The sequence below is a fragment of the Salvelinus namaycush genome, unplaced genomic scaffold, assembly GCF_016432855.1.
Source record: "Salvelinus namaycush isolate Seneca unplaced genomic scaffold, SaNama_1.0 Scaffold1029, whole genome shotgun sequence".
NCBI classification, from domain to species: domain Eukaryota; kingdom Metazoa; phylum Chordata; class Actinopteri; order Salmoniformes; family Salmonidae; genus Salvelinus; species Salvelinus namaycush.
In genome coordinates, this window is record NW_024057708.1 from 57,749 (window position 1) to 85,337 (window position 27,589).

General features: G+C 49.6%; 1 protein-coding gene across 1 annotated transcript in view; it reads right to left on the minus strand.

The window, feature by feature from the left end:
* LOC120035329 (exocyst complex component 6B-like) overlaps positions 1–27,589 on the minus strand; it is a gene marked incomplete at its 5' end in the record, with an annotated part of 71,325 nt that overhangs the window by 36,795 nt on the left and 6,941 nt on the right. Inside the window, 3 exons of the mRNA XM_038982113.1 lie at positions 4,302–4,375; positions 10,913–11,054; positions 24,307–24,486. Of these exons, the coding sequence (XP_038838041.1) occupies positions 4,302–4,375; positions 10,913–11,054; positions 24,307–24,486 (396 nt within the window). The remainder of the gene's footprint in view (positions 1–4,301; positions 4,376–10,912; positions 11,055–24,306; positions 24,487–27,589) is intronic.

The following is a 27,589-nucleotide window of genomic DNA, read 5'->3' on the forward strand; positions in this document are numbered from 1 at the left end:
TAGCATGTGGAACACATGAAATCCCTATCAGTTAGCATGTGGAACACATGAAATCCCTATCAGTTAGCATGTGGAACACATGAAATCCCTATCAGTTAGTTAGCATGTGGAACACATGAAATCCCTATCAGTTAGTTAGCATGTGGAACACATGAAATCCCTATCAGTTAGTTAGCATGTGGAACACATGAAATCCCTATCAGTTAGTTAGCATGTGGAACACATGAAATCCCTATCAGTTAGCATGTGGAACATATGAAATCCCTATCAGTTAGCATGTGGAACATATGAAATCCCTATCAGTTAGCATGTGGAACACATTAAATCCCTATCAGTTAGCATGTGGAACATATGAAATCCCTATCAGTTAGCATGTGGAACATATGAAATCCCTATCAGTTAGCATGTGGAACACATTAAATCCCTATCAGTTAGCATGTGGAACACATTAAATCCCTATCAGTTAGCATGTGGAACACATGAAATCCCTATCAGGTAGCATGTGGAACACATGAAATCCCTATCAGTTAGCATGTGGAACACATGAAATCCCTATCAGTTAGCATGTGGAACACATGAAATCCCTATCAGGTAGCATGTGGAACACATGAAATCCCTATCAGTTAGCATGTGGAACACATGAAATCCCTATCAGTTAGCATGTGGAACATTCAGGGCCTAAACTTTGGACTGAAGAGTTTAGCAACGTAGTTAAAAACACATCTTAAAAGATGTTGAGATGTCGTCAAGATGTCGTCATTCTGCAGGAGACATGGTGTAAGGCTGGCGTTGGCACTCACTGTCCCACAGGCTACAGAGAGGTCATTGTGCTGTCACTGTCCCACAGGCTACAGAGAGGTCATCATGCTGTCACTGTCCCACAGGCTACAGAGAGGTCATCATGCTGTCACTGTCCCACAGGCTACAGAGAGGTCATTATGATGTCACTGTCCCACAGGTTACAGAGAGGTCATCGTGCTGTCACTGTCCCACAGGCTACAGAGAGGTCATCATGCTGTCACTGTCCCACAGGCTACAGAGAGGTCATTGTGATGTCACTGTCCCACAGGCTACAGAGAGGTCATCATGATGTCACTGTCCCACAGGCTACAGAGAGGTCATTGTGATGTCACTGTCCCACAGGCTACAGAGAGGTCATTGTGATGTCACTGTCCCACAGGCTACAGAGAGGTCATTATGATGTCACTGTCCCACAGGCTACAGAGAGGTCATTGTGCTGTCACTGTCCTACAGAGAGGTCATTGTGATGTCACTGTCCCACAGGCTACAGAGAGGTCATTGTGCTGTCACTGTCCCACAGGCTACAGAGAGGTCATTGTGATGTCACTGTCCCACAGGCTACAGAGAGGTCATTGTGCTGTCACTGTCCCACAGGCTACAGAGAGGTCATCGTGATATCACTGTCCCACAGGCTACAGAGAGGTCATCATGCTGTCACTGTTCCACAGGCTACAGAGAGGTCATCATGATGTCACTGTCCCACAGGCTACAGAGAGGTCATTGTGCTGTCACTGTCCCACAGGCTACAGAGAGGTCATCGTGATATCACTGTCCCACAGGCTACAGAGAGGTCATTATGCTGTCACTGTCCCACAGGCTACAGAGAGGTCATCGTGATATCACTGTCCCACAGGCTACAGAGGTCATTGTGCTGTCACTGTCCCACAGGCTACAGAGAGGTCATCGTGATGTCACTGTCCCACAGGCTACAGAGAGGTCATTGTGCTGTCACTGTCCCACAGGCTACAGAGAGGTCATCATGCTGTCACTGTCCCACAGGCTACAGAGAGGTCATTGTGATGTCACTGTCCCACAGGCTACAGAGAGGTCATCATGCTGTCACTGTCCCACAGGCTACAGAGATCATTGTGATGTCACTGTCCCACAGGCTACAGAGAGGTCACTGTGATGTCACTGTCCCACAGGCTACAGAGAGGTCATCATGATGTCACTGTCCCACAGGCTACAGAGAGGTCATCATGCTGTCACTGTCCCACAGGCTACAGAGAGGTCATTGTGATGTCACTGTCCCACAGGCTACAGAGAGGTCATTGTGATGTCACTGTCCCACAGGTTACAGAGAGATCATCATGCTGTCACTGTCCCACAGGCTACAGAGAGGTCATTGTGATGTCACTGTCCCACGGGCTACAGAGAGGTCATCATGCTGTCACTGTCCCACAGGCTACAGAGAGGTCATTGTGATGTCACTGTCCCACAGGCTACAGAGAGGTCATTGTGCTGTCACTGTCCCACAGGCTACAGAGAGGTCATCGTGCTGTCACTGTCCCACAGGCTACAGAGAGGTCATCGTGATATCACTGTCCCACAGGCTACAGAGAGGTCATTGTGATGTCACTGTCCCTCAGGTTACAGAGAGGTCATCATGCTGTCACTGTCCCACAGGCTACAGAGAGGTCATTGTGCTGTCACTGTCCCACAGGCTACAGAGAGGTCATCATGCTGTCACTGTCCCACAGGCTACAGAGAGGTCATCATGCTGTCACTGTCCTACAGGCTACAGAGAGGTCATCATGCTGTCACTGTCCCTCAGGCTACAGAGAGGTCATCATGCTGTCACTGTCCCACAGGCTACAGAGAGGTCATTGTGCTGTCACTGTCCCACAGGCTACAGAGAGGTCATCATGCTGTCACTGTCCCACAGGCTACAGAGAGGTCATCATGATGTCACTGTCCCACAGGCTACAGAGAGGTCATCGTGATGTCACTGTCCCACAGGCTACAGAGAGGTCATTGTGCTGTCACTGTCCCACAGGCTACAGAGAGGTCATCATGCTGTCACTGTCCCACAGGCTACAGAGAGGTCATTGTGCTGTCACTGTCCCACAGGCTACAGAGAGGTCATTGTGATGTCACTGTCCCATAGGCTACAGAGAGGTCATCGTGCTGTCACTGTCCCACAGGCTACAGAGAGGTCATCATGCTGTCACTGTCCCACAGGCTACAGAGAGGTCATTGTGCTGTCACTGTCCCACAGGCTACAGAGAGGTCATCATGCTGTCACTGTCCCACAGGCTACAGAGAGGTCATCATGCTGTCACTGTCCCACAGGCTACAGAGAGGTCATCATGCTGTCACTGTCCCACAGGCTACAGAGAGGTCATTGTGCCGTCACAGAAACACAGCTCTGTCAATAGAGGCAGGGACTCTGGAGGACTGATCATTTGGTACAAATCCCAACTACAACATCTAATTGATCCCCTCAAAATTGGGAAATATCACATTTTGGTTAAAACTGAAAAAATATATTGTTGTTATTGTTCATTTGCGCAATATATATCCCCCCTCCAGAATCCCCATATTACTCAGAGGAGATACCATTCAATTTGATGCAAATGCAGAATGCCAAATTCATGAGAAGTTTAATGGATTAAAAAAAAACTATAAAGCTATAAATAAGAAACTTCAGGTCTTCAAAGTTAAAAAAGCATTTTAGAATAAGGCTGTAACGTAAACAAAATGTGGAAAAAGTCTGAATACCTTCTGAAGGCACTCGAGAGAGAGAGATGCTCTAGAACAGCAGAGAGATATATACAGAGAGAGATGCTCTAGAACAGCAGAGATATATATAGAGAGATATTCTTGAACAGCAGAGATATATATATATATAGAGAGATGCTCTAGAACAGCAGATATATATAGAGAGATATTCTTGAACAGCAGAGATATATATATATAGATAGATGCTCTAGAACAGCAGAGATATATATAGAGAGATATTCTTGAACAGCAGAGATTTATATAGAGAGATGCTCTAGAACAGCAGAGATATATATGGAGAGATATTCTTGAACAGCAGAGAGATTTATAGAGAGAGATGCTCTAGAACAGCAGAGATTTATAGAGAGAGATGCTCTAGAACAGCAGAGATATATATAGAGAGATGCTCTCGAACAGCAGAGAGATTTATAGAGAGAGATGCTCTAGAACAGCAGAGAGATTTATAGAGAGATATTCTTGAACAGCAGAGAGATTTATAGAGAGAGATGCTCTAGAACAGCAGAGAGATTTATAGAGAGAGATGCTCTAGAACAGCAGAGAGATTTATAGAGAGAGATGCTCTAGAACAGCAGAGAGATTTATAGAGAGATATTCTTGAACAGCAGAGAGATTTATAGAGAGAGATGCTCTAGAACAGCAGAGAGATTTATAGAGAGAGATGCTCTAGAACAGCAGAGATATATATGGAGAACGAGAAAAGAGAGAGGCCAGTAGAAAAGAGAGAGGGAGTGATATAATAAAGAAAAACAAAGACTTACTTGTCTCAAATCAGAGAAGGCGAGCAGCAGCGTGTCTCCTTGGAAGCCGGGTACCGGCCCCGCTCTGGCAAACCCTGTGGGAACGACAGAACCAATGAATAAAGGAGAGGGGGGGGGCGAGAAAGAGAGAGAAATTAAAGAATGGACAGAATTCAGCATGCTCCGGGAGATTGACAGACAGATGACAGGAGAGGGGGAATGGGGTCCTCCTTGTTGGAGAGTAAGGTCTTCCAGGGCCGGTATTCACAAAGCGTCTGAGTAGGAGTACTGATCTAGGATCAGTTTGGCCTTTCAGATCATAATGAATCAGATTATATGGACAGAGGGGAACCTGATCCTAGAGCACAATGAATATGACTACATGGACAGAGGGGAACCTGATCCTAGACTACATGGACAGAGGGGAAACTGATCCTAGATCATAATGAATATGACTAAATGGACAGAGGGGAACCTGATCTTAGATCATAATGAATCAGATTACATGGACAGAGTGGAACCTGATCCTAGTTCATAATGAATATGACTACATGGACAGAGTGGAACCTGATCCTAGATCATAATGAATATGACTACATGGACAGAGGGGAACCTGATCCTAGATCATAATGAATATGACTACATGGACAGAGGGGAACCTGATCCTAGATCATAATGAATATGACTACATGGACAGAGGGGAACCTGATCCTAGAATACATGGACAGAGGGGAACCTGATCCTAGATCATAATGAATATGACTACATGGACAGGGGGGGAACCTGATCCTAGATCATAATGAATATGACTACATGGACAGAGGGGAACCTGATCCTAGATCATAATGAATATGACTACATGGACAGAGGGGAACCTGATCCTAGAATACATGGACAGAGGGGAACCTGATCCTAGATCATAATGAATATGACTACATGGACAGAGGGGAACCTGATCCTAGATCATAATGAATCAGATTACATGGACAGAGTGGAACCTGATCCTAGATCATAATGAATCAGATTACATGGACAGAGTGGAACCTGATCCTAGATCATAATGAATATGACTACATGGACAGAGGGGAACCTGATCCTAGATCATAATGATTATGACTACATGGACAGAGGGGGAACCTGATCCTAGATCATAATGAATATGACTACATGGACAGAGGGGAACCTGAACCTAGATCAGCACTCCTGGAATTTGATTTTGGGATGAGAAACTAGTTTTAGTTGTTTTAGAGGTGAGAGTTACATTTAGGTATTTGAACTTGGCTGGGGGGGGGGGGGATTCAACCCTGGTGTCTGTTCTTCTGTGGTGGTTTAGAATTTGAACTTGATGGGTTACTAGGGATTAGTGAGGAACGAGAGGTGAGAGTTTAGTTGTTAGTGACTGTGTTTTCTTAGGCCCGGGGAGGTTGCATTTGGGCTACTCCAGAACAGGCGTGAGAGACAGAAATGCTCGGGCGAGAGAGTTTGCTTGTTGAGGGACGGGGGGGTCATTTTGAGTTTAGATGTGCTTCTTGGCTCAATGGTACGATGCGGTAAACAAGGTGTGTGTGTGTTGGGGTCACACGGGCGAGGTAAATTGATGTGATGGTGTATAGATCCCAGCGTAGTCGAGGTGAAAAAGATTAGCAACAGCCCAACACTGTTGTGTGTGTGTGTGTGTGTACCAGTGTCAAATGTTCTCTACCCTACCACAGTACTCAGATCCTCTCCTCAATCACACACACCATCTATGTTCCTGACCCCAAAGCGCTTCCTCATAGCCTTAGCCCACTCCACCAAACGTGTCCTCATACAGTTTATCACCCCCTGAAGACCCCATCTATAATTACTCCCTCTAATTCTCCCCTTTCCGTAACCCAGTAACCCCTCCAAGACGCATCACGCCTGTCACAAGACATTACGTTAAGTTTACCCCACTGTTCTATCAAACACGTGCACAACCTGCCCCTTGCTCTAACTGAGAACCCTGGCAATTTGTCAGCCTCTCTCTCTCTCTCTCTCTCCCTCCCTCTCTTTCTCTCTCCCTCCCTCCCTCCCTCTCTTTCTCTCTCCCTCCCTCCCTCCCTCCCTCCCTCCCTCTCTTTCTCTCTCCCTCCCTCTCTTTCTCTCTCCCTCCCTCTCTTTCTCTCTCCCTCCCTCCCTCCCTGCTTGGGATGCCTCAATGCCCATTTGCCCTGACAAAGGAGGTGAGACAGTGTGTGTGAAAAACTTGTTTGTATAGCGCCACCTGTGGGTAAAATGGAGAACTACAGGACATAGAGGAGTCTTCATGTTGAGCTTTAAGAACTACAGGGAAATTCTCAATCTGGAAAATATGTGGTTGGAGAGAGAGCGAGAGAGAGAGAGACAGAGAGAGCGAGAGAGAGAGCGAGAGAGAGAGAGCGGGAGGGAGAGAGACAGAGAGCGAGGGAGGGAGGGAGCGAGGGGGAGGGGGGAGGGAGGGAGGGAGGGAGGGAGGGAGGGAGGGAGGGAGGGAGGGAGGGAGGGAGGGAGGGAGGGAGGGAAAGACGGGCATTAAAGCAGCATGGACTCTACAAGGTGTCAAGCGTTCCACAGGGATGCTGGTCCATGTTGACTCCAATGCTTCCCACAGCTGTGTCCAGTTGGCTGGATGTCCTTTGTGTGGTGGACCATTCTTGATACACACAGGAAACTGTTGAGCGTGAAAAACCCAGCAGCGTTGCAGTTCTTGACACAAACATGGCACCTACTACCATACCCCGTTCAAAGGCACTTTAAATGTTTTGTCTTGCCCCTTCACCCTCTGAATGGCACACACACACAATCCATGCCTCAAGGCTTAACAATCCTTCTATAACCTGTATCCTCCACATCATCTACACTGATTGAAGTGGATTTAACAGGACATCAATACAGGATCATAGCTTTCATCTGTATTCAACTGGTCAGTCGGCCATGGAAAGTACCTAATGTTTTGTACACTGTGTATTTTTTTGGATTTTTTATTTAATCTTTAACCAGGCAAGTCAGTTAAGAGTAAATTCTTATTTTCAATGACGGCCTAGGAACAGTGTGTTAACTGCCTTGTTCAGGGGGCAGAACAACAGATTTTTACCTTGTCAGCTCAGGGATTCGATCTTGCAACCTTTGGGTTACTAGTCCAACGCTCTAACCACTCGGCTACCTTCTTGCCCCACAGTGTGTTTGTACACAACTGTTGATATCAGATATACTTTTTAAACATCATTATTTTGTCTTCATTCACGTTTTTAAACATTATAAACCTTTCCATTGTGACATCACTTCAAACTTCAGTTCTTTGTAAATACAACTAGTGACACGTCAGCTACTTGGATCACTTTGCCAAAGACATTACGGTTAATTCGGAAAGTATACAGACCCCTTGACTTTTTAAAAACATTACAGCCTTATTCTAAAATGTATTAAAAAAAAAATCCCCCTTTTAATCCACAGACCGCATCTAAATAGCACGTCAAATTCCCATGATTTGTCAATCTGTGTGGGACCGAACAGCTAGGGTAAAGATTTCTAATGCTTCCCCAATCTGGACGACCTGAATTGATACAGTGAAGATTTATATTGCTCAATAGCTTCGCCCTGGGGCGGCAGGGTAGCCTAGTGGTTAGAGCGTTGGTCTAGTAACTGAAAGGTTGCAAGTTCAAATCCCCGAGCTGACAAGGTACAAATCTGTCGTTCTGCCCCTGAACAAGGCAGTTAACCCACTGTTCCTAGGCCGTCATTGTAAATAAGAATTTGTTCTTAACTGACTTGTCCAATTTGTAAGTCGCTCTGGATAAGAGCGTCTGCTAAATGACTTAAATGTAAATGTAATGTAAATGTCTTCCTCAGGATCGTGCCCCGTGCTCTAAACAACTCAACTTCAAGTTCCTCGGCGTCCACATCGCCAACAAACTAACATTGTCCAAGAACACCAAGATAGTTGTGAAGAGGGCACGACAAAACCTATTTCCCCCTCAGGAGACTGAAAAGATTTAGCCTGGGTCCTCATATCCACAAAAGGTTTTACAGCTGCACCATCGAGAGCATCCTGACAGGTTGCATCACCACCTGGTATGGCAACTGCTCAGCCTCCGACTGCAAGACACTACAGAGGGTAGTGCGCACGGCCCAGTACATCACTGGGGCCAAGCTTCCTGCCATCCAGGACATCTATACCAGGCGGTGTCAGAGGAAGGACCTAAAGATTGTCAAAGACTCCAGCCACCCTAGACTGTTCTCTCTGCTACCGCACGGCAAGCGGTACCGGGAGCGCCAAGTCTAGGTCCAAAAGACTTTTAAACAACTTCTACCCCCAAGCCATAAGACTCCTGAACAGCTAATCAAATGGCTACCCGGACTATTTGCATTGCTACTCTCTGTTATTATCTATGCATAGTCACTTAAATAACTCTACCTACATGTACATATTACCTCAATTACCTCGACACCGGTGTCCTATTGTTATTTACTGCTGCTCTTTAATTATTTGTTATTCTTATCTGTTACTTTTTTGGGGGGGTATTTTCTTAAAACTGAATTGTTGGTTAAGGGCTTGTAAGTAAGGATTTCACTGTTAAGGTCTACTTACACCTGTTGTATTCAGTGCATGTGACAAATAAAATTTGATTTGTGAAAAAAAAACGGACTAATTTGCCTGTCTGTAAAGAGAAGGGCGGGCTATAGAATGATCCTGCTGCTCTGATTTGATCGATCGAAGCTGTCTCTGTTCATATTTCATCCAATCACTTCTCATCGTCCTTCTTTCAGTTTGCACATGCAACAACTGTAATTTAGACAACCACTGACCACAACCATACAACTATTGACCACAACCACACAACTATTGAACATAACTACTGACCACAACCACACAACCACTACTATTGACCACAACCATACAACTATTGACCACAACCACACAACTATTGAACATAACTACTGACCACAACCACACAACCACTACTATTGACCACAACCATACAACTATTGACCACAACCACACAACTATTGAACATAACTACTGACCATAACCACACAACCACTACTATTGACCACAACCATACAACTATTGGCCACAACTACTGAGCACAACCATACAACTACTATTGACCACAACCATACAACTACTGACCACAACCACACAACTACAACTAACCACAACCACAACTAACCACACAACTATTGACCACAACCACACAACTACTGACCACAACCACTACTACTGACCACAACCATACAACTACTGACCACAACCATACAACTACTGAGCACAACCACACAACTACAACTAACCACAACCCCAACTAACCATACAACTATTGACCACAACTACTGACCACAACCACACAACCACTACTATTGACCACAACCACACAACTATTGACCACAACCACACAACTATTGACCACAACCACTACTACTGACATCAACCACACAACCACTACTGACCACAACCACTACTGCGACTGACCACAACTGACATACATGAGCATTAAATTACCCCAACCTCTAACTCTTGAACCGTTCAAGCTAGATACACCAAACCAGCTTTTACATGTTTAGGTTATCCTAACTTCAAATTATGTAAAACTTTTATCAACTATAACTATATAAATGTGCATATATTAGCATAAAATAGCCCGACCAACAGTAACTCTTGAACGGTTCAAGTTAGCGTCACCAAACCAACCTTCACATGTTCAGGCTATCCTATCTCCTGCCACAACAAAAAATACACGTTTATAGAGTTGATGCAATTCATGTCATTTTTCTTCATGGAAAATGACCATCTAGGTACTATATGGTATTATATGGTACTATATGGTACTACATGGTACTACATGGTACTATATGGACCCAAGTACAGTTGATGGAGGGATTCAACACAAAGAACCAACACTCTGGTACGACCCTGTAACCCAGTCCGGTGGTGTGTGTGTTAGCTGTGTGTGTGTGTGCTGTGTGTTTTAGCTGTGTGTGTGTGCTGTGTCGTGTGTGTTAGCTGTGTCGTGTGTGTTAGCTGTGTCGTGTGTGTTAGCTGTGGCGTGTGTGTTAGCTGTGGCGTGTGTGTTAGCTGTGGCGTGTGTGTTAGCTGTGGCGTGTGTGTTAGCTGTGGCGTGTGTGTTAGCTGTGGCGTGTGTGTTAGCTGTGGCGTGTGTGTTAGCTGTGGCGTGTGTGTTAGCTGTGGCGTGTGTGTTAGCTGTGGCGTGTGTGTTAGCTGTGGCGTGTGTGTTAGCTGTGGCGTGTGTGTTAGCTGTGGCGTGTGTGTTAGCTGTGGCGTGTGTGTTAGCTGTGGCGTGTGTGTTAGCTGTGGCGTGTGTGTTAGCTGTGGCGTGTGTGTTAGCTGTGGCGTGTGTGTTAGCTGTGGCGTGTGTGTTAGCTGTGGCGTGTGTGTTAGCTGTGGCGTGTGTGTTAGCTGTGGCGTGTGTGTTAGCTGTGGCGTGTGTGTTAGCTGTGGCGTGTGTGCTGTGTGTGTTAGCTGTGGCGTGTGTGCTGTGTGCTAGTGAGGTCAGATCCAGTAGATTGGGGCCGTGTGTGTGGTTAGCGTGTTTCATTAGATTGTGTTTCTTCTATGTTTTGTCTTCTTTAAAATGGGAAGATGAGGGGGTGTGTGTGTGTGTGTGTGTACTCACTCTCGCACTCCTTGACGTCTGTGTTGAACTGCTGCAGAGCTCCCATAGACACCTGTCTGACGTCTGTCTCCAGCAGTAGCTGGAGCAGAGAGGTGGAGAGATGCTTACAGGCTGACATGCAGGCTGTCTGGGCTACTTTACCCTGCAGAGAGAGAGACAGAGAGGTGGAGAGAGAGAGAGACAGAGAGAGAGAGAGAGACAGAGAGAGAGAGAGAGACAGAGAGACGGAGAGAGAGACAGAGAGACGGAGAGAGAGACAGAGAGACGGAGAGAGAGACAGAGAGACGGAGAGAGCGACAGAGAGAGCGACAGAGAGAGCGACAGAGAGAGCGACAGAGAGAGCGACAGAGAGAGCGACAGAGAGAGAGCGACAGAGAGAGAGCGACAGAGAGAGCGACAGAGAGAGAGCGACAGAGAGAGAGAGAGCGACAGAGAGAGAGAGAGCGACAGAGAGAGAGAGAGCGACAGAGAGAGAGAGAGCGACAGAGAGAGAGAGAGCGACAGAGAGAGAGAGAGCGACAGAGAGAGCGACAGCGACAGAGAGAGCGAGAGCGACAGAGAGAGCGACAGAGAGAGCGAGAGAGAGACAGAGAGAGAGACAGAGAGAGAGAGCGAGAGAGAGACAGAGAGACAGAGAGACAGAGAGAGAGAGAGACAGAGAGAGAGAGAGAGAGAGAGAGAGAGAGAGAGAGAGAGAGAGAGAGAGAGAGAGAGAGAGAGAGAGAGAGAGAGAAAGACAGAGACAGAGACAATAAGATATGTCGATATACCGATATGAATTTCATCCTTGGTATTCAGATGTAATCACTGGTGAACTCAAGGTTAGAACTCTGGCTGGCTGGGAAAGACCCCCCATTACAAACTGTCCATCCCCTCTTGTTTCTCTCCTTTAATCGTCTCCCGAGACATCCATCACCAGCCCAAAGTCACACACACACACACCTAATCAGGGCCACTTCAGGTGCAGTTAAGATGATCAAGGTGAATAGAGAGAATCCAGATGAAGGGCGAGAGGAAGTGCATGACAATGCATTAATAATTAATATATACAAGAAAGAGAGCGAGCTAAGGAGAGAGAGAACACAGACACAGAGAGCGTTGTGGTGATTGTACAGTAAACAGCGGTAGTTTCCGTGGTGACTCAGGATATATCATCTGTTATGGTTGAGAATGGAAACACACACACAGAGTTTTGATAAATGAGTGTGTTATTTGTTAATTTACGCAACAGTAACAAACACAGGTAGTCGATATTTATCATCATATGGTTAAACCTTGTGTGTTTTATGAGTTTTGTGTTGGGAACACACACACGTCGTGTTATTCTGGGGAGACAATCAATAACCTGAACACACACCAGCATCATCTAAATTAGTGTTAATCAGTGTTGTGTCACAACAAGATAAAGGAATTATGGGAAAAGACAACAAATCAACTTCCTCAAACCTTTTAAAAACGAATAATATAAATCAGAGAATGGGGTATTTGCACTAAGGACTTCTGCATGTTGGTCACAACAAGCTATAAACTAAGTAGGGTGACCTATAACAGCTAGGCTGAACTAAGTAGGGTGACCTATAACAGCTAGGCTGAACTAAGTAGGGTGACCTATAACAGCTAGGCTGAACTAAGTAGGGTGACCTATAACAGCTAGGCTGAACTAAGTAGGGTGACCTATAACAGCTAGGCTGAACTAAGTAGGGTGACCTATAACAGCTAGGCTGAACTAAGTAGGGTGACCTATAACAGCTAGGCTGAACTAAGTAGGGTGACCTATAACAGCTAGACTGAACTAAGTAGGGTGACCTATAACAGCTAGGCTGAACTAAGTAGGGTGACCTATAACAGCTAGGCTGAACTAAGTAGGGTAACCAATAACAGCTAGACTGAACTAAGTAGGGTAACCAATAACAGCTAGGCTGAACTAAGTAGGGTGACCTATAACAGCTAGGCTGAACTAAGTAGGGTGACCTATAACAGCTAGGCTGAACTAAGTAGGGTGACCTACAACAGCTAGACTGAACTAAGTAGGGTGACCTATAACAGCTAGGCTGAACTAAGTAGGGTGACCTATAACAGCTAGGCTGAACTAAGTAGGGTGACCTATAACAGCTAGGCTGAACTAAGTAGGGTGACCTATAACAGCTAGGCTGAACTAAGTAGGGTGACCTATAACAGCTAGGCTGAACTAAGTAGGGTGACCTATAACAGCTAGACTGAACTAAGTAGGGTGACCTATAACAGCTAGGCTGAACTAAGTAGGGTGACCTATAACAGCTAGGCTGAACTAAGTAGGGTAACCAATAACAGCTAGACTGAACTAAGTAGGGTAACCAATAACAGCTAGGCTGAACTAAGTAGGGTGACCTATAACAGCTAGGCTGAACTAAGTAGGGTGACCTATAACAGCTAGGCTGAACTAAGTAGGGTGACCTACAACAGCTAGACTGAACTAAGTAGGGTGACCTATAACAGCTAGGCTGAACTAAGTAGGGTGACCTATAACAGCTAGACTGAACTAAGTAGGGTGACCTACAACAGCTAGACTGAACTAAGTAGGGTAACCAATAACAGCTAGGCTGAACTAAGTAGGGTGACCTACAACAGCTAGACTGAACTAAGTAGGGTAACCAATAACAGCTAGGCTGAACTAAGTAGGGTGACCTATAACAGCTAGGCTGAACTAAGTAGGGTGACCTATAACAGCTAGGCTGAACTAAGTAGGGTGACCTACAACAGCTAGACTGAACTAAGTAGGGTGACCTATAACAGCTAGGCTGAACTAAGTAGGGTGACCTATAACAGCTAGGCTGAACTAAGTAGGGTGACCTATAACAGCTAGGCTGAACTAAGTAGGGTGACCTATAACAACTAGGATGAACTAAGTAGGGTGACTAATGGAAGTCAGGATGAACTAAGTAGGGTGACTAATGGAAGCCAGGCTGAACTAAGTAGGGTGACCTATAACAGCTAGGCTGAACTAAGTAGGGTGCCTATAACAGCTAGGCTGAACTAAGTAGGGTGACCTATAACAGCTAGGCTGAACTAAGTAGGGTGACCTATAACAGCTAGGCTGAACTAAGTAGGGTGACCTATAACAGCTAGACTGAACTAAGTAGGGTGACCTATGGAAGCCAGGCTGAACTAAGTAGGGTGACCTATAACAGCCAGGCTGAACTAAGTAGGGTGACCTATAACAGCTAGGCTGAACTAAGTAGGGTGACCTATGGAAGCCAGGCTGAACTAAGTAGGGTGACCTACAACAGCTAGACTGAACTAAGTAGGGTGACCTATAACAGCTAGGCTGAACTAAGTAGGGTGACCTATAACAGCTAGGCTGAACTAAGTAGGGTGACCTATAACAGCTAGGATGAACTAAGTAGGGTGACCTACAACAGCTAGGCTGAACTAAGTAGGGTGACCTTTAACAGCCAGGCTGAACTAAGTAGGGTGACCTATAACAGCTAGGCTGAACTAAGTAGGGTGACCTATAACAGCTAGGCTGAACTAAGTAGGGTGACCTATAACAGCTAGGCTGAACTAAGTAGGGTGACCTATAACAGCTAGACTGAACTAAGTAGGGTGACCTATAACAGCTAGGCTGAACTAAGTAGGGTGACCTATAACAGCTAGGCTGAACTAAGTAGGGTGACCTATAACAGCTAGGCTGAACTAAATAGGGTGACCTATAACAGCTAGGCTGAACTAAGTAGGGTGACCTATAACAGCTAGGCTGAACTAAATAGGGTGACCTATAACAGCTAGACTGCCTAAGTGGGGTGCCTATAACAGCTAGGCTGCCTAAGTAGGGTGACCTATAACAGCTAGGATGAACTAAGTAGGGTGACCTACAACAGCTAGGCTGAACTAAGTAGGGTGACCTTTAACAGCCAGGCTGAACTAAGTAGGGTGACCTATAACAGCTAGGCTGAACTAAGTAGGGTGACCTATAACAGCTAGGCTGAACTAAGTAGGGTGACCTATAACAGCTAGGCTGAACTAAGTAGGGTGACCTATAACAGCTAGACTGAACTAAGTAGGGTGACCTATAACAGCTAGGCTGAACTAAGTAGGGTGACCTATAACAGCTAGGCTGAACTAAATAGGGTGACCTATAACAGCTAGGCTGAACTAAGTAGGGTGACCTATAACAGCTAGGCTGAACTAAATAGGGTGACCTATAACAGCTAGACTGCCTAAGTGGGGTGCCTATAACAGCTAGGCTGCCTAAGTAGGGTGACCTATAACAGCTAGGCTGAACTAAGTAGGGTGACCTATAACAGCTAGGCTGAACTAAGTGGGGTGCCTATAACAGATAGGCTGCCTAAGTAGGGTGCCTATAACAGCTAGGCTACTTAAGTAGGGTGCCTATAACAGCTAGGCTACTTAAGTAGGGTGCCTATAACAGCTAGGCTACTTAAGTAGGGTGCCTATAACAGCTAGGCAGCCTAAGTAGGGTGCCTATAACAGCTATGCTGCCTAAGTTGGGTGCCTATAACAGCTAGGCTACCTAAGTAGGGTGCCTATAACAGCTAGGCTACCTAAGTAGGGTGCCTATAACAGCTATGCTGCCTAAGTTGGGTGCCTATAACAGCTAGGCTGCCTAAGTAGGGTGCCTATAACAGATAGGCTACTTAAGTAGGGTGCCTATAACAGCTAGGCTACCTAAGTAGGGTGCCTATAACAGCTAGGCTACTTAAGTAGGGTGCATATAACAGCTAGGCAGCCTAAGTAGGGTGCCTATAACAGCTATGCTGCCTAAGTTGGGTGCCTATAACAGCTAGACTGCCTAAGTAGGGTGCCTATAACAGCTAGGCTACCTAAGTAGGGTGCCTATAACAGCTAGGCTACCTAAGTAGGGTGCCTATAACAGCTAGGCTACCTAAGTAGGGTGCCTATAACAGCTAGGCTGCCTATGTAGGGTGCCTATAACAGCTAGGCTACCTACGTAGGGTGCCTATAACACACAGCCATAACCATTGCCCTCTTGAGGAAGGAGGCACTGAAACCATTAGATATGAGCAACGAATGTTTATACAATACAAGCCTCACGACCATTACTGTTTGACATAGGAGCAGAGGGGGCTGCTTTGGGAAGCGACACACACACACACAGCTGTCAGGAACTATTAGAGGATGTCATCATTGTGACAGTCCCACCCTTTGAGTGTTCCCAACAGCATTCTGATGGTATTGGAGGAGAACGGGTCGGAGAGAAGAGGAGAACGGGTCGGAGAGAAGAGGAGAACGGGTCGGAGAGAAGAGGAGAACGGGTCGGAGAGAGGAGGGAAGAGGAGAACGGGGCGGAGCGAGGAGGGAAGAGGAGAACGGGGCGGAGCGAGGAGGGAAGAGGAGAACGGGGCGGAGATAGGAGGGAAGAGGAGAACGGGGCGGAGAGAGGAGGGAAGAGGAGAACGGGGCGGAGAGAGGAGGGAAGAGGAGAACGGGGCGGAGCGAGGAGGGAAGAGGAGAACGGGGCGGAGCGAGGAGGGAAGAGGAGAACGGGGCGGAGCGAGGAGGGAAGAGGAGAACGGGGCGGAGCGAGGAGGGAAGAGGAGAACGGGGCGGAGCGAGGAGGGAAGAGGAGAACGGGGCGGAGATAGGAGGGAAGAGGAGAACGGGGCGGAGCGAGGAGGGAAGAGGAGAACGGGGCGGAGCGAGGAGGGAAGAGGAGAACGGGGCGGAGAGGAGGGAAGAGGAGAACGGGGCGGAGAGAGGAGGGAAGAGGAGAACGGGGCGGAGAGAGGAGGGAAGAGGAGAACGGGGCGGAGAGGAGGGAAGAGGAGAACGGGGCGGAGAGAGGAGGGAAGAGGAGAGAGGAGGGAAGAGGAGAACTGGTCGGAGAGAGGAGGGAAGGGGAGAACGGGGCAGAGAGAGGAGGGAGGAGGAGAACGGGGCGGAGAGAGGAGGGAAGAGGAGAACGGGGCGGAGAGAGGAGGGAAGAGGAGAACGGGGCGGAGAGGAGGGAAGAGGAGAACGGGGCGGAGAGAGGAGGGAAGAGGAGAGAGGAGGGAAGAGGAGAACGGGTCGGAGAGAGGAGGGAAGGGGAGAACGGGGCAGAGAGAGGAGGGAGGAGGAGAACGGGGCGGAGAGAGGAGGGAAGAGGAGAACGGGGCGGAGAGAGGAGGGAAGAGGAGAACGGGGCGGAGAGAGGAGGGAAGAGGAGAACGGGGCGGAGAGAGGGAAGAGGAGAACGGGGCAGAGAGAGGAGGGAAGAGGAGAACGGGGCGGAGCGAGGAGGGAAGAGGAGAACGGGGCGGAGCGAGGAGGGAAGAGGAGAACGGGGCGGAGAGAGGAGGGAAGAGGAGAACGGGGCGGAGAGAGGAGGGAAGAGGAGAGAGGAGGGAAGAGGAGAACGGGTCGGAGAGAGGAGGGAAGGGGAGAACGGGGCAGAGAGAGGAGGGAGGAGGAGAACGGGGCGGAGAGAGGAGGGAAGAGGAGAACGGGGCGGAGAGAGGAGGGAAGAGGAGAACGGGGCGGAGAGGAGGGAAGAGGAGAACGGGGCGGAGAGAGGAGGGAAGAGGAGAGAGGAGGGAAGAGGAGAACGGGTCGGAGAGAGGAGGGAAGGGGAGAACGGGGCAGAGAGAGGAGGGAGGAGGAGAACGGGGCGGAGAGAGGAGGGAAGAGGAGAACGGGTCGGAGAGAGGAGGGAAGAGGAGAACGGGGCGGAGAGAGGGAAGAGGAGAACGGGGCAGAGAGAGGAGGGAAGAGGAGAACGGGGCGGAGAGAGGAGGGAAGAGGAGAACGGGGCGGAGCGAGGAGGGAAGAGGAGAACGGGGCGGAGCGAGGAGGGAAGAGGAGAACGGGGCGGAGCGAGGAGGGAAGAGGAGAACGGGGCGGAGAGAGGAGGGAAGAGGAGAACGGGGCGGAGAGAGGAGGGAAGAGGAGAACGGGGCGGAGAGAGGAGGGAAGGGGAGAACGGGGCGGAGAGAGGAGGGAAGAGGAGAACGGGGCGGAGAGAGGAAGGAAGAGGAGAACGGGGCGGAGAGGAGGGAAGAGGAGAACGGGGCGGAGAGAGGAGGGAAGAGGAGAGAGGAGGGAAGAGGAGAACGGGTCGGAGAGAGGAGGGAAGAGGAGAACGGGTCGGAGAGAGGAGGGAAGAGGAGAACGGGTCGGAGAGAGGAGGGAAGGGGAGAACGGGGCAGAGAGAGGAGGGAAGAGGAGAACGGGGCAGAGAGAGGAGGGAAGAGGAGAACGGGTCGGAGAGAGGAGGGAAGAGGAGAACGGGTCGGAGAGAGGAGGGAAGAGGAGAACGGGGCAGAGAGAGGAGGGAAGAGGAGAACGGGGCGGAGAGAGGAGGGAAGAGGAGAACGGGGCGGAGAGAGTAGGGAAGAGGAGAACGGGGCGGAGAGTAGGGAAGAGGAGAACGGGGCAGAGTGAGGAGGGAAGAGGAGAACGGGGCGGAGAGAGGGAAGAGGAGAACGGGGCGGAGAGAGGGAAGAGGAGAACGGGGCGGAGAGAGGAGGGAAGAGGAGAACGGGGCGGAGAGAGGAGGGAAGAGGAGAACGGGGCGGAGAGAGTAGGGAAGAGGAGAACGGGGCAGAGTGAGGAGGGAAGAGGAGAACGGGGCGGAGAGAGGGAAGAGGAGAACGGGGCGGAGAGAGGGAAGAGGAGAACGGGGCGGAGAGAGAGAAGAGGAGAACGGGGCGGAGAGAGGGAAGAGGAGAACGGGGCGGAGAGTTTCACTTTATTTATTCCTGTTTCTCGGTAAAATAATAAATATGCAGGGGGGGGTAGGGTTAGTCAGTGTCACAGGGCTGTGGGTAGGAGGCATCTGGGGGGGGGGGGGGGGGGTTGTGCTACCAAAAAGGGGACCAGTAAAGACGGGTCCAACTACAGAGCAACGTTATTCACTCTTCGGGAGATGTTAATCAAGTCAGAACCAGGGGGTCAAATCCATACAGTTAGGGCCAAGGGGAAGGGATCCAGGGGGTCAAATCCATACAGTTAGGGCCAAGGGCTCCAGGGGGTCAAATCCATACAGTTAGGGCCAAGGGGAAGGGCTCCAGGGGGTCAAATCCATACAGTTAGGGCCAAGGGGAAGGGATCCAGGGGGTCAAATCCATACAGTTAGGGCCAAGGGGAAGGGCTCCAGGGGGTCAAATCCATAGTTAGGGCCAAGGGGAAGGGATCCAGGGGGTCAAATCCATACAGTTAGGGCCAAGGGCTCCAGGGGGTCAAATCCATACAGTTAGGGCCAAGGGGAAGGGTTCCAGGGGGTCAAATCCATACAGTTAGGGCCAAGGGCTCCAGGGGTCAAATCCATACAGTTAGGGCCAAGGGGAAAGGGGTAGTTATTTAGTTATTTGTGAGCGAATTGGGACCTGGTGTTAATCACAGAGGATGTCGATTGCGTCCCAAATGGCACACTATTCCCACGAGTAGTGCACTATAAAGGCGATTAGGGTGCCATTTGGGACGCAAGCGACATCCAAAAGTTATGCTTCCAAAAGTTAAAAAGGTGTCTGTTGAGGGGAGTCCCAACCTCAGAGCAAACTCTTTTACTCTTCACCCAATCAGAATCTCTTTCAGACTTTCAGGAGCTGTCAATCAATCAGAATCTTTTTCAGACTTTTAGGAGCTGTCAACCAATCAGAATGTCTTTCAGACTTTTAGGAGCTGTCAACCAATCAGAATGTCTTTCAGACTTTTAGGAGCTGTCAACCAATCAGAATGTCTTTCAGACATTTAGGAGCTGTCAATCAAACAAAGTGTCTGTCCATCAGAATAAGTAAGAGCAACATCAGACACTCAGTCCATACATGTATTCTTGACAAAACCCGGCGACCGTGCATCACGCTCATGCTCTGTGGTCTTGTTACGGTCAGTAACACTCAAACTGTACTTACCGGCAGTCTAGCGTGTTCTATGGCACTACCCTACGGGAAAGAGAGCAGGTAGGGGGTTCAAGGGTGAAGGATCATTTGGGAGTCGGGACTCAAAAAAGGAGTCCGAGGTCAAACCGCTTTCTCAATCTCGTTAAATCAAAAGTTTGCGTACAGCGTTTAACGGTGGCGTACAGCGTTTAACAGGTGGTATAGCAGTGCAGCGAAATTCTTATGTTACTAGCTCCTAACAATCTAAAACTATTTAAAATATAACGGGGAATACATTTTTAAAAAGAAATCAAGAAGGGCGAATCGGATTAACAACCAAAAAAAGGACTGTAAGCATTAATAACATGCAATCTATATAAGTATATGAATATATAGAGAAGGAGATATTAGCTCAGCTATGAATCCAGTACATAATAGGACTCTCAAACACACTTTCACATGCGTTAGTAGTAGAGGTCTTCACAGGTCCAACAGACCCGGAATTCAGAGATCAGAACCCAGGACCCCTGCGTTAGTAGTAGAGGTCTTCACGGGTCCAACAGACCCGGAATTCAGAGATCAGAACCTGGGACCCCTGCGTTAGTAGTAGAGGTCTTCACGGGTCCAACAGAACCGGAATTCAGAGATCAGAACCTGGGACCCCTGCGTTAGTAGTAGAGGTCTTCACGGGTCCAACAGACCCGGAATTCAGAGATCTGAACCCGGGACCCCTGCGTTAGTAGTAGAGGCCTTCACGGGTCCAACAGACCCGGAATTCAGAGATCAGAACCCGGGACTTTTGTCTTGGATCTGGGTCGGGTCTGATATAAATGCCATGAGTCACGGGTATGTGCAATTAAAATGTATTGACCGATGAGTCAATGAGAACTGCGTGAGCTTGTTATTCGTGTCCAACTGAAACTGGTTCTGACCGCTTACGTCACGTGCACTTCCTTCTGATGAGCGAGAGAGAGACAGTAAAAGGAGCATTGGCCACTATGGGTTGTAAAGACGGAGGCCTTTTCAGTAAAATGAAAGTTAGAGGTGAATGAGTATAGTGAAAAGCAGCCTACAAGGGGAATGTCCTTTGGGACAAGTGTTAATGGGCAAAGATGAGAAAAACTTTGGCCTGATGGACTGTGTCCAAACTCGCTATTCAGGTTTAATGTCATTTTCAAACTTTTATTTATATTTCCTATCATCGGTTTCATTATTATAATTATAATTATTGTAGGTCTATTTAATAATCTAATCCAGTTCTTTATATATGCAAAAAAGTGTTTCGTTTCATTTTGTTGATACATGTTCAGTGGTTAAATTAAGATCGAACTGTCTATTTAATTAGCATTAAAATAGGCATGTTGTATAATATATACCAGTAGCCTATTACAATTTTTTGCAATATTAGCCTGTTCAACATTTCTAACGGTTTAAATCAGTTCTCCAGGCTTCTCTTCCTTAAATTCATATTTTTATATTAATATCATACAGTGGACCCCTGAGCCTATAGGCCTATACAGTTGAAGTCGGAGGTTTACATACACTTAGGTTAAAACTCGTTTATCAACCACTCCACAAATTTCTTGTTAACAAACTATAGTTTTGACAAGTCGGTTAGGACATCTACTTTGTGCATGACACAAGTCATTTTTCCAACAATTATTTACAGACAGATTGTTTCTCTTAGAATTCACTGTATCACAATTCCAGTGGGTCACAAGTTTACATACACTAAGTTGACTGTGCCTGTCAACAGCTTGGAAAATTCCAGAAAATGTCATGGCTTTAGAAGCTTCTGATAGGCTAATTGACATCAATGAGTCAATTGGAGGTGTACCTGTGGATGTATTTCAAGGCCTATCTTCAAACTCAGTGCCTCTTTGCTTGACATCATGGGAAAATCAAAAGAAATCAGCCAAGACCTCAGAAAACAAATTGTAGACCTCCACAAGTCTGGTTCATCCTTGGGAGCAATTTCCAAACACCTGAAAGTACCACGTTCATCTGTACAAACAATAGTACGTAAGTATAAACACCATGGGACCACGCAGCCGTCATACCGCTCAGGAAGGAGACGCGTTTTGTCTCCTAGAGATGAACGTACTTTGGTGCAAAAAGTGCAAATCAATCCCAGAACCTCAGCAAAGGACCTTGTGAAGATGCTGGAGGAAACAGGTACAAAGTATCTATATCCACAGTAAAACGAGTCCTATATCGACATAACCTGAAAGGCCGCTCAGCAAGGAAGAAGACACTGCTCCTAAACCGCAATAAAAAAGCCAGACTATGGTTTCCAACTGCACATGGGGACAAAGATTGTACTTTTTGGAGAAATGTCCTCTGGTCTGATGAAACAAAAATAGAACTGTTTGGCCATAATGACCATCGTTATGTTTGGAGGAAAAAAGGGGATGCTTGCAAGCCGAAGAACACCATCCCAACCGTGAAGCACGGGGGTGGCAGCATCATGTTGTGGAATTGCTGCAGGAAGGACTAGTGCACTTCACAAAATAGATGACATTATGAGGAATTAAAATTATGTGGATATATTGAAGCCTGGTTCCTTTCTACCCAGTACATCCAGTAGAGGACTGACCACCCCTCAGAGCCTGGTTCCTTTCTACCCAGTACAGCCAGTAGAGGACTGACCACCCCTCAGAGCCTGGTTCCTCTGGTCTACCCAGTACAGCCAGTAGAGGACTGACCACCCCTCAGAGCCTGGTTCCTCTCTACCCAGTACAGCCAGTAGAGGACTGGTCACCCCTCAGAGCCTGGTTCCTCTGGTCTACCCAGTACAGCCAGTAGAGGACTGACCACCCCTCAGAGCCTGGTTCCTCTCTACCCAGTACAGCCAGTAGAGGACTGGTCACCCCTCAGAGCCTGGTTCCTCTGGTCTACCCAGTACAGCCAGTAGAGGACTGACCACCCCTCAGAGCCTGGTTCCTCTCTACCCAGTACAGCCAGTAGAGGACTGGTCACCCCTCAGAGCCTGGTTCCTCTCTACCCAGTACAGTCAGTAGAGGACTGTCCACCCCTCAGAGCCTGGTTCCTCTCTACCCAGTACAGCCAGTAGAGGACTGACCACCCCTCAGAGCCTGGTTCCTCTCTACCCAGTACTGCTGTAGAGGACTGGTCACCCCTCAGAGCCTGGTTCCTCTCTACCCAGTACAGCCAGTAGAGGACTGACCACCCCTCAGAGCCTGGTTCCTCTGGTCTACCCAGTACAGCCAGTAGAGGACTAGTCACCCCTCAGAGCCTGGTTCCTCTCTACCCAGTACAGCCAGTAGAGGACTGGTCACCCCTCAGAGCCTGGTTCCTCTGGTCTACCCAGTACAGCCAGTAGAGGACTGACCACCCCTCAGAGCCTGGTTCCTCTCTACCCAGTACAGCCAGTAGAGGACTGACCACCCCTCAGAGTCTGGTTCCTCTCTACCCAGTACAGCCAGTAGAGGACTGTCCACCCCTCAGAGCCTGGTTCCTCTCTACCCAGTACAGCCAGTAGAGGACTGACCACCCCTCAGAGCCTGGTTCCTCTGGTCTACCCAGTACAGTCAGGAGAGGACTGGTCACCCCTCAGAGCCTGGTTCCTCTCTACCCAGTACAGTCAGGAGAGGACTGGTCACCCCTCAGAGCCTGGTTCCTCTCTACCCAGTACAGTCAGGAGAGGACTGGTCACCCCTCAGAGCCTGGTTCCTCTCTACCCAGTACAGTCAGTAGAGGACTGTCCACCCCTCAGAGCCTGGTTCCTCTCTACCCAGTACAGTCAGGAGAGGACTGACCACCCCTCAGAGCCTGGTTCCTCTGGTCTACCCAGTACAGCCAGTAGAGGACTGACCACCCCTCAGAGCCTGGTTCCTCTCTACCCAGTACAGCCAGTAGAGGACTAGTCACCCCTCAGAGCCTGGTTCCTCTGGTCTACCCAGTACAGCCAGTAGAGGACTGACCACCCCTCAGAGCCTGGTTCCTCTGGTCTACCCAGTACAGCCAGTAGAGGACTGACCACCCCTCAGAGCCTGGTTCCTCTCTACCCAGTACTGCTGTAGAGGACTGGTTACTCCTCAGAGCCTGGTTCCTCTCTACCCAGTACAGCCAGTAGAGGACTGGTCACCCCTCAGAGCCTGGTTCCTCTCTACCCAGTACAGCCAGTAGAGGACTGACCACCCCTCCGAGCCTGGTTCCTCTGGTCTACCCAGTACAGTCAGTAGAGGACTGGTTACTCCTCAGAGCCTGGTTCCTCTGGTCTACCCAGTACAGCCAGTAGAGGACTGGTCACCCCTCAGAGCCTGGTTCCTCTCTACCCAGTACAGCCAGTAGAGGACTGGTCACCCCTCAGAGCCTGGTTCCTCTGGTCTACCCAGTACAGTCAGGAGAAGACTGACCACCCCTCAGAGCCTGGTTCCTCTCTACCCAGTACAGCCAGGAGAGGACTGGTCACCCCTCAGAGCCTGGTTCCTCTCTACCCAGTACAGCCAGTAGAGGACTGACCACCCCTCAGAGCCTGGTTCCTCTCTACCCAGTACTGACCAGCAGGTGTGTAAAGACAGAGTGTGTGTGTGTGTGTGTATGTGAGATACTAACCGGCAGGTGTGTGAAGACAGAGAAGGTGGAACAGAGGAAGGCGATGAGGTCACTCAGGTAGTCACTCGGAGCCCCGCCCCCCTGGGCTGCTGTCCAATCGTAGTCTGCCAGCTGAAGGAACTGGTCGATCTTAGCGTTCAGATTGGTGTAGATCTCCTCCTCTGCTGCATGCCTCGCATCCTGGTGAGAGAGAGAGATTTAGGTAATTTAGCAGATAAGGGAAAGGGGGGGATACCTACATTCAACTGAAATGTGTCTTCCGCATTTAACCCAACCCCTCTGAATCAGAGAGGTGGGGGGGGGCTGCCTTAATCGACATCCACGTCTTCGGGGCCCGGGGAACAATGGGTTAACTGCCTTGTTCAGGGGCAGAACAACAGATTTTTACCTTGTCAGCTCTGGGATTCGATCTTGCAACCTTTCGGTTACTGGTCCAACACTCTAACCACTAGGCTACCTGCCGCCCCTGTAGTATGTGGTGTCCCGAGGGTAATACAAATGTGGAAAAGTGTGTGTGAAGGTGAAAACAAGTAAAAATCAAACAAAAAGGTTTTCTGTGTTCCTTCACTCTGTCCTCCTCCTCCCTGGGCCTGCTGTTTCAACATAGCACCAAGAACCTGCCTGTCTCCCTGCCTGTATGTCTCCCTGCCTGTCTGTCTCCCTGCCTGTCTATCTGTCTGTCTATCTGTCTGTCTGCCTGTCTATCTGTCTGTCTCCCTGCCTGACTGCCTGTCTGTCTCCCTGCCTGACTGCCTGTCTGTGTCTCCCTGCCTGCCTGTCTGTCTGTCTCCCTGCCTGCCTGTCTGTCTGTCTGTCTCCCTGCCTGCCTGTCTGTCTGTCTGTCTCCCTGCCTGCCTGTCTGTCTGTCTCCCTGCCTGCCTGCCTGCCTGCCTGCCTGTCTGTCTGTCTGTCTGTCTGTCTCCCTGCCTGCCTGCCTGCCTGTCTGTCTCCCTGCCTGCCTGTCTGTCTGTCTCCCTGCCTGCCTGCCTGTCTGTCTGTCTCCCTGCCTGCCTGCCTGTCTGTCTGTCTCCCTGCCTGCCTGTCTGTCTGTCTCCCTGCCTGCCTGCCTGTCTGTCTGTCTCCCTGCCTGCCTGCCTGCCTGTCTGTCTGTCTGTCTCCCTGCCTGCCTGCCTGCCTGTCTGTCTGTCTGTCTCCCTGCCTGCCTGTCTGTCTGTCTCCCTGCCTGCCTGCCTGTCTGTCTCCCTGCCTGTCTCTCTGTCTCCCTGCCTGCCTGCCTGTCTGTCTCCCTGCCTGTCTCTCTGTCTCCCTGCCTGCCTGCCTGTCTGTCTCTCTCTCTCCCTGCCTGTCTCTCTCCCTGCCTGCCTGCCTGTCTGTCTGTCTCCCTGCCTGCCTGCCTGTCTGTCTGTCTCCCTGCCTGTCTGTCTGTCTCCCTGCCTGCCTGTCTGTCTGTCTCCCTGCCTGCCTGTCTGTCTCCCTGCCTGTCTGTCTCCCTGCCTGTCTGTCTCCCTGCCTGCCTGCCTGTCTGTCTCCCTGCCTGTCTCTCTGTCTCCCTGCCTGCCTGCCTGTCTGTCTCCCTGCCTGTCTCTCTGTCTCCCTGCCTGCCTGCCTGTCTGTCTCTCTCCCTGCCTGTCTCTCTCCCTGCCTGCCTGCCTGTCTGTCTGTCTCCCTGCCTGCCTGCCTGTCTGTCTCCCTGCCTGTCTGTCTGTCTCCCTGCCTGCCTGTCTGTCTGTCTCCCTGCCTGCCTGTCTGTCTCCCTGCCTGTCTGCCTGCCTGTCTGTCTCCCTGCCTGTCTGTCTCCCTGCCTGTCTGTCTCCCTGCCTGCCTGTCTGTCTGTCTCCCTGTCTGTCTGTCTCCCTGTCTCCCTGCCTGCCTGTCTCTCTGCCTGCCTGTCTCCCTGCCTGCCTGTCTCCCTGCCTGCCTGTCTCCCTGCCTGCCTGTCTGTCTGTCTCCCTGCCTGCCTGTCTGTCTGTCTCCCTGCCTGCCTGTCTGTCTGTCTCCCTGCCTGCCTGTCTCTCTGCCTGCCTGCCTGTCTCCCTGCCTGCCTGTCTCCCTGCCTGTCTGTCTCCCTGTCTGTCTGTCTCCCTGCCTGCCTGTCTGTCTGTCTCCCTGCCTGCCTGTCTGTCTGTCTCCCTGCCTGCCTGTCTGTCTGTCTCCCTGCCTGCCTGTCTCTCTGTCTCCCTGCCTGCCTGTCTGTCTGTCTCCCTGCCTGCCTGTCTCTCTGTCTCTCTGTCTCCCTGCCTGCCTGTCTCTCTGTCTCCCTGCCTGCCTGTCTCTCTGTCTCCCTGCCTGCCTGTCTCTCTGTCTCCCTGCCTGCCTGTCTCTCTGTCTCCCTGCCTGCCTGTCTCTGTCTCCCTGCCTGCCTGTCTCTGTCTCCCTGCCTGCCTGTCTCTGTCTCCCTGCCTGCCTGTCTCTCTGTCTCCCTGCCTGTCTCTCTGTCTCCCTGCCTGCCTGTCTCCCTGCCTGCCTGTCTCCCTGCCTGCCTGTCTCTCTCCCTGCCTGTCTCTCTCCCTGCCTGTCTCTCTCCCTGCCTGTCTCCCTCCCTGCCTGTCTCCCTGCCTGCCTGTCTGTCTACCGCTTTTCTCGCACTCTTTACCCTTTGTAGTGTATGAAACTACACAATGTCTTGCGGGAACCTACACAATATCGTTACGATACATTGGGAAAACAATTGCAGTAATTTCCCACACTCTACCCCAGCCAGGAGCAAATTGGGGGAGGGACAAAACAAATAAATACCTTTGCATGTGTGGCTCCTTACCACAATCAGTATGGCAAAAATAATCTCTGCTCAGAGGGCCTTAGAAATAGTTTTTGCAGAGAGAGAAGCTGGTGTGGAAGGATCGTCTTCCACAATGGAAGATGAAGAATTTTCTGAATATGAGGATCATGTCTCTGTCAATTCGGAGTCTGACAGTGAGTTGGAAGAAGAACATGAGATTGATCCTCAGCCAGCCCCAGGACCAGCCCGTCAGCAGCCAGCCCCAGAACCAGCCCGTCAGCAGCCAGCCCCAGAACCAGCCCGTCAGCAGCCAGCCCGTCAGCAGCCAGCCCCAGAACCAGCCCGTCAGCAGCCAGCCCCAGAACCAGCCCGTCAGCAGCCAGCCCCAGAACCAGCCCGTCAGCAGCCAGCCCCAGAACCAGCCCGTCAGCAGCCAGCCCGTCAGCAGCCAGCCCGTCAGCAGCCAGCCCCAGCAGCAAGCCCCAGGACCAGCCTATCAGTAGCAAGCCCCAGGACCAGCCCGTCAGCATCCAGCCCATCCATATATATATACACACAACATTGATTTTAGAGTTGACAAATTGGTTTAGTCTTGTAGTGAGG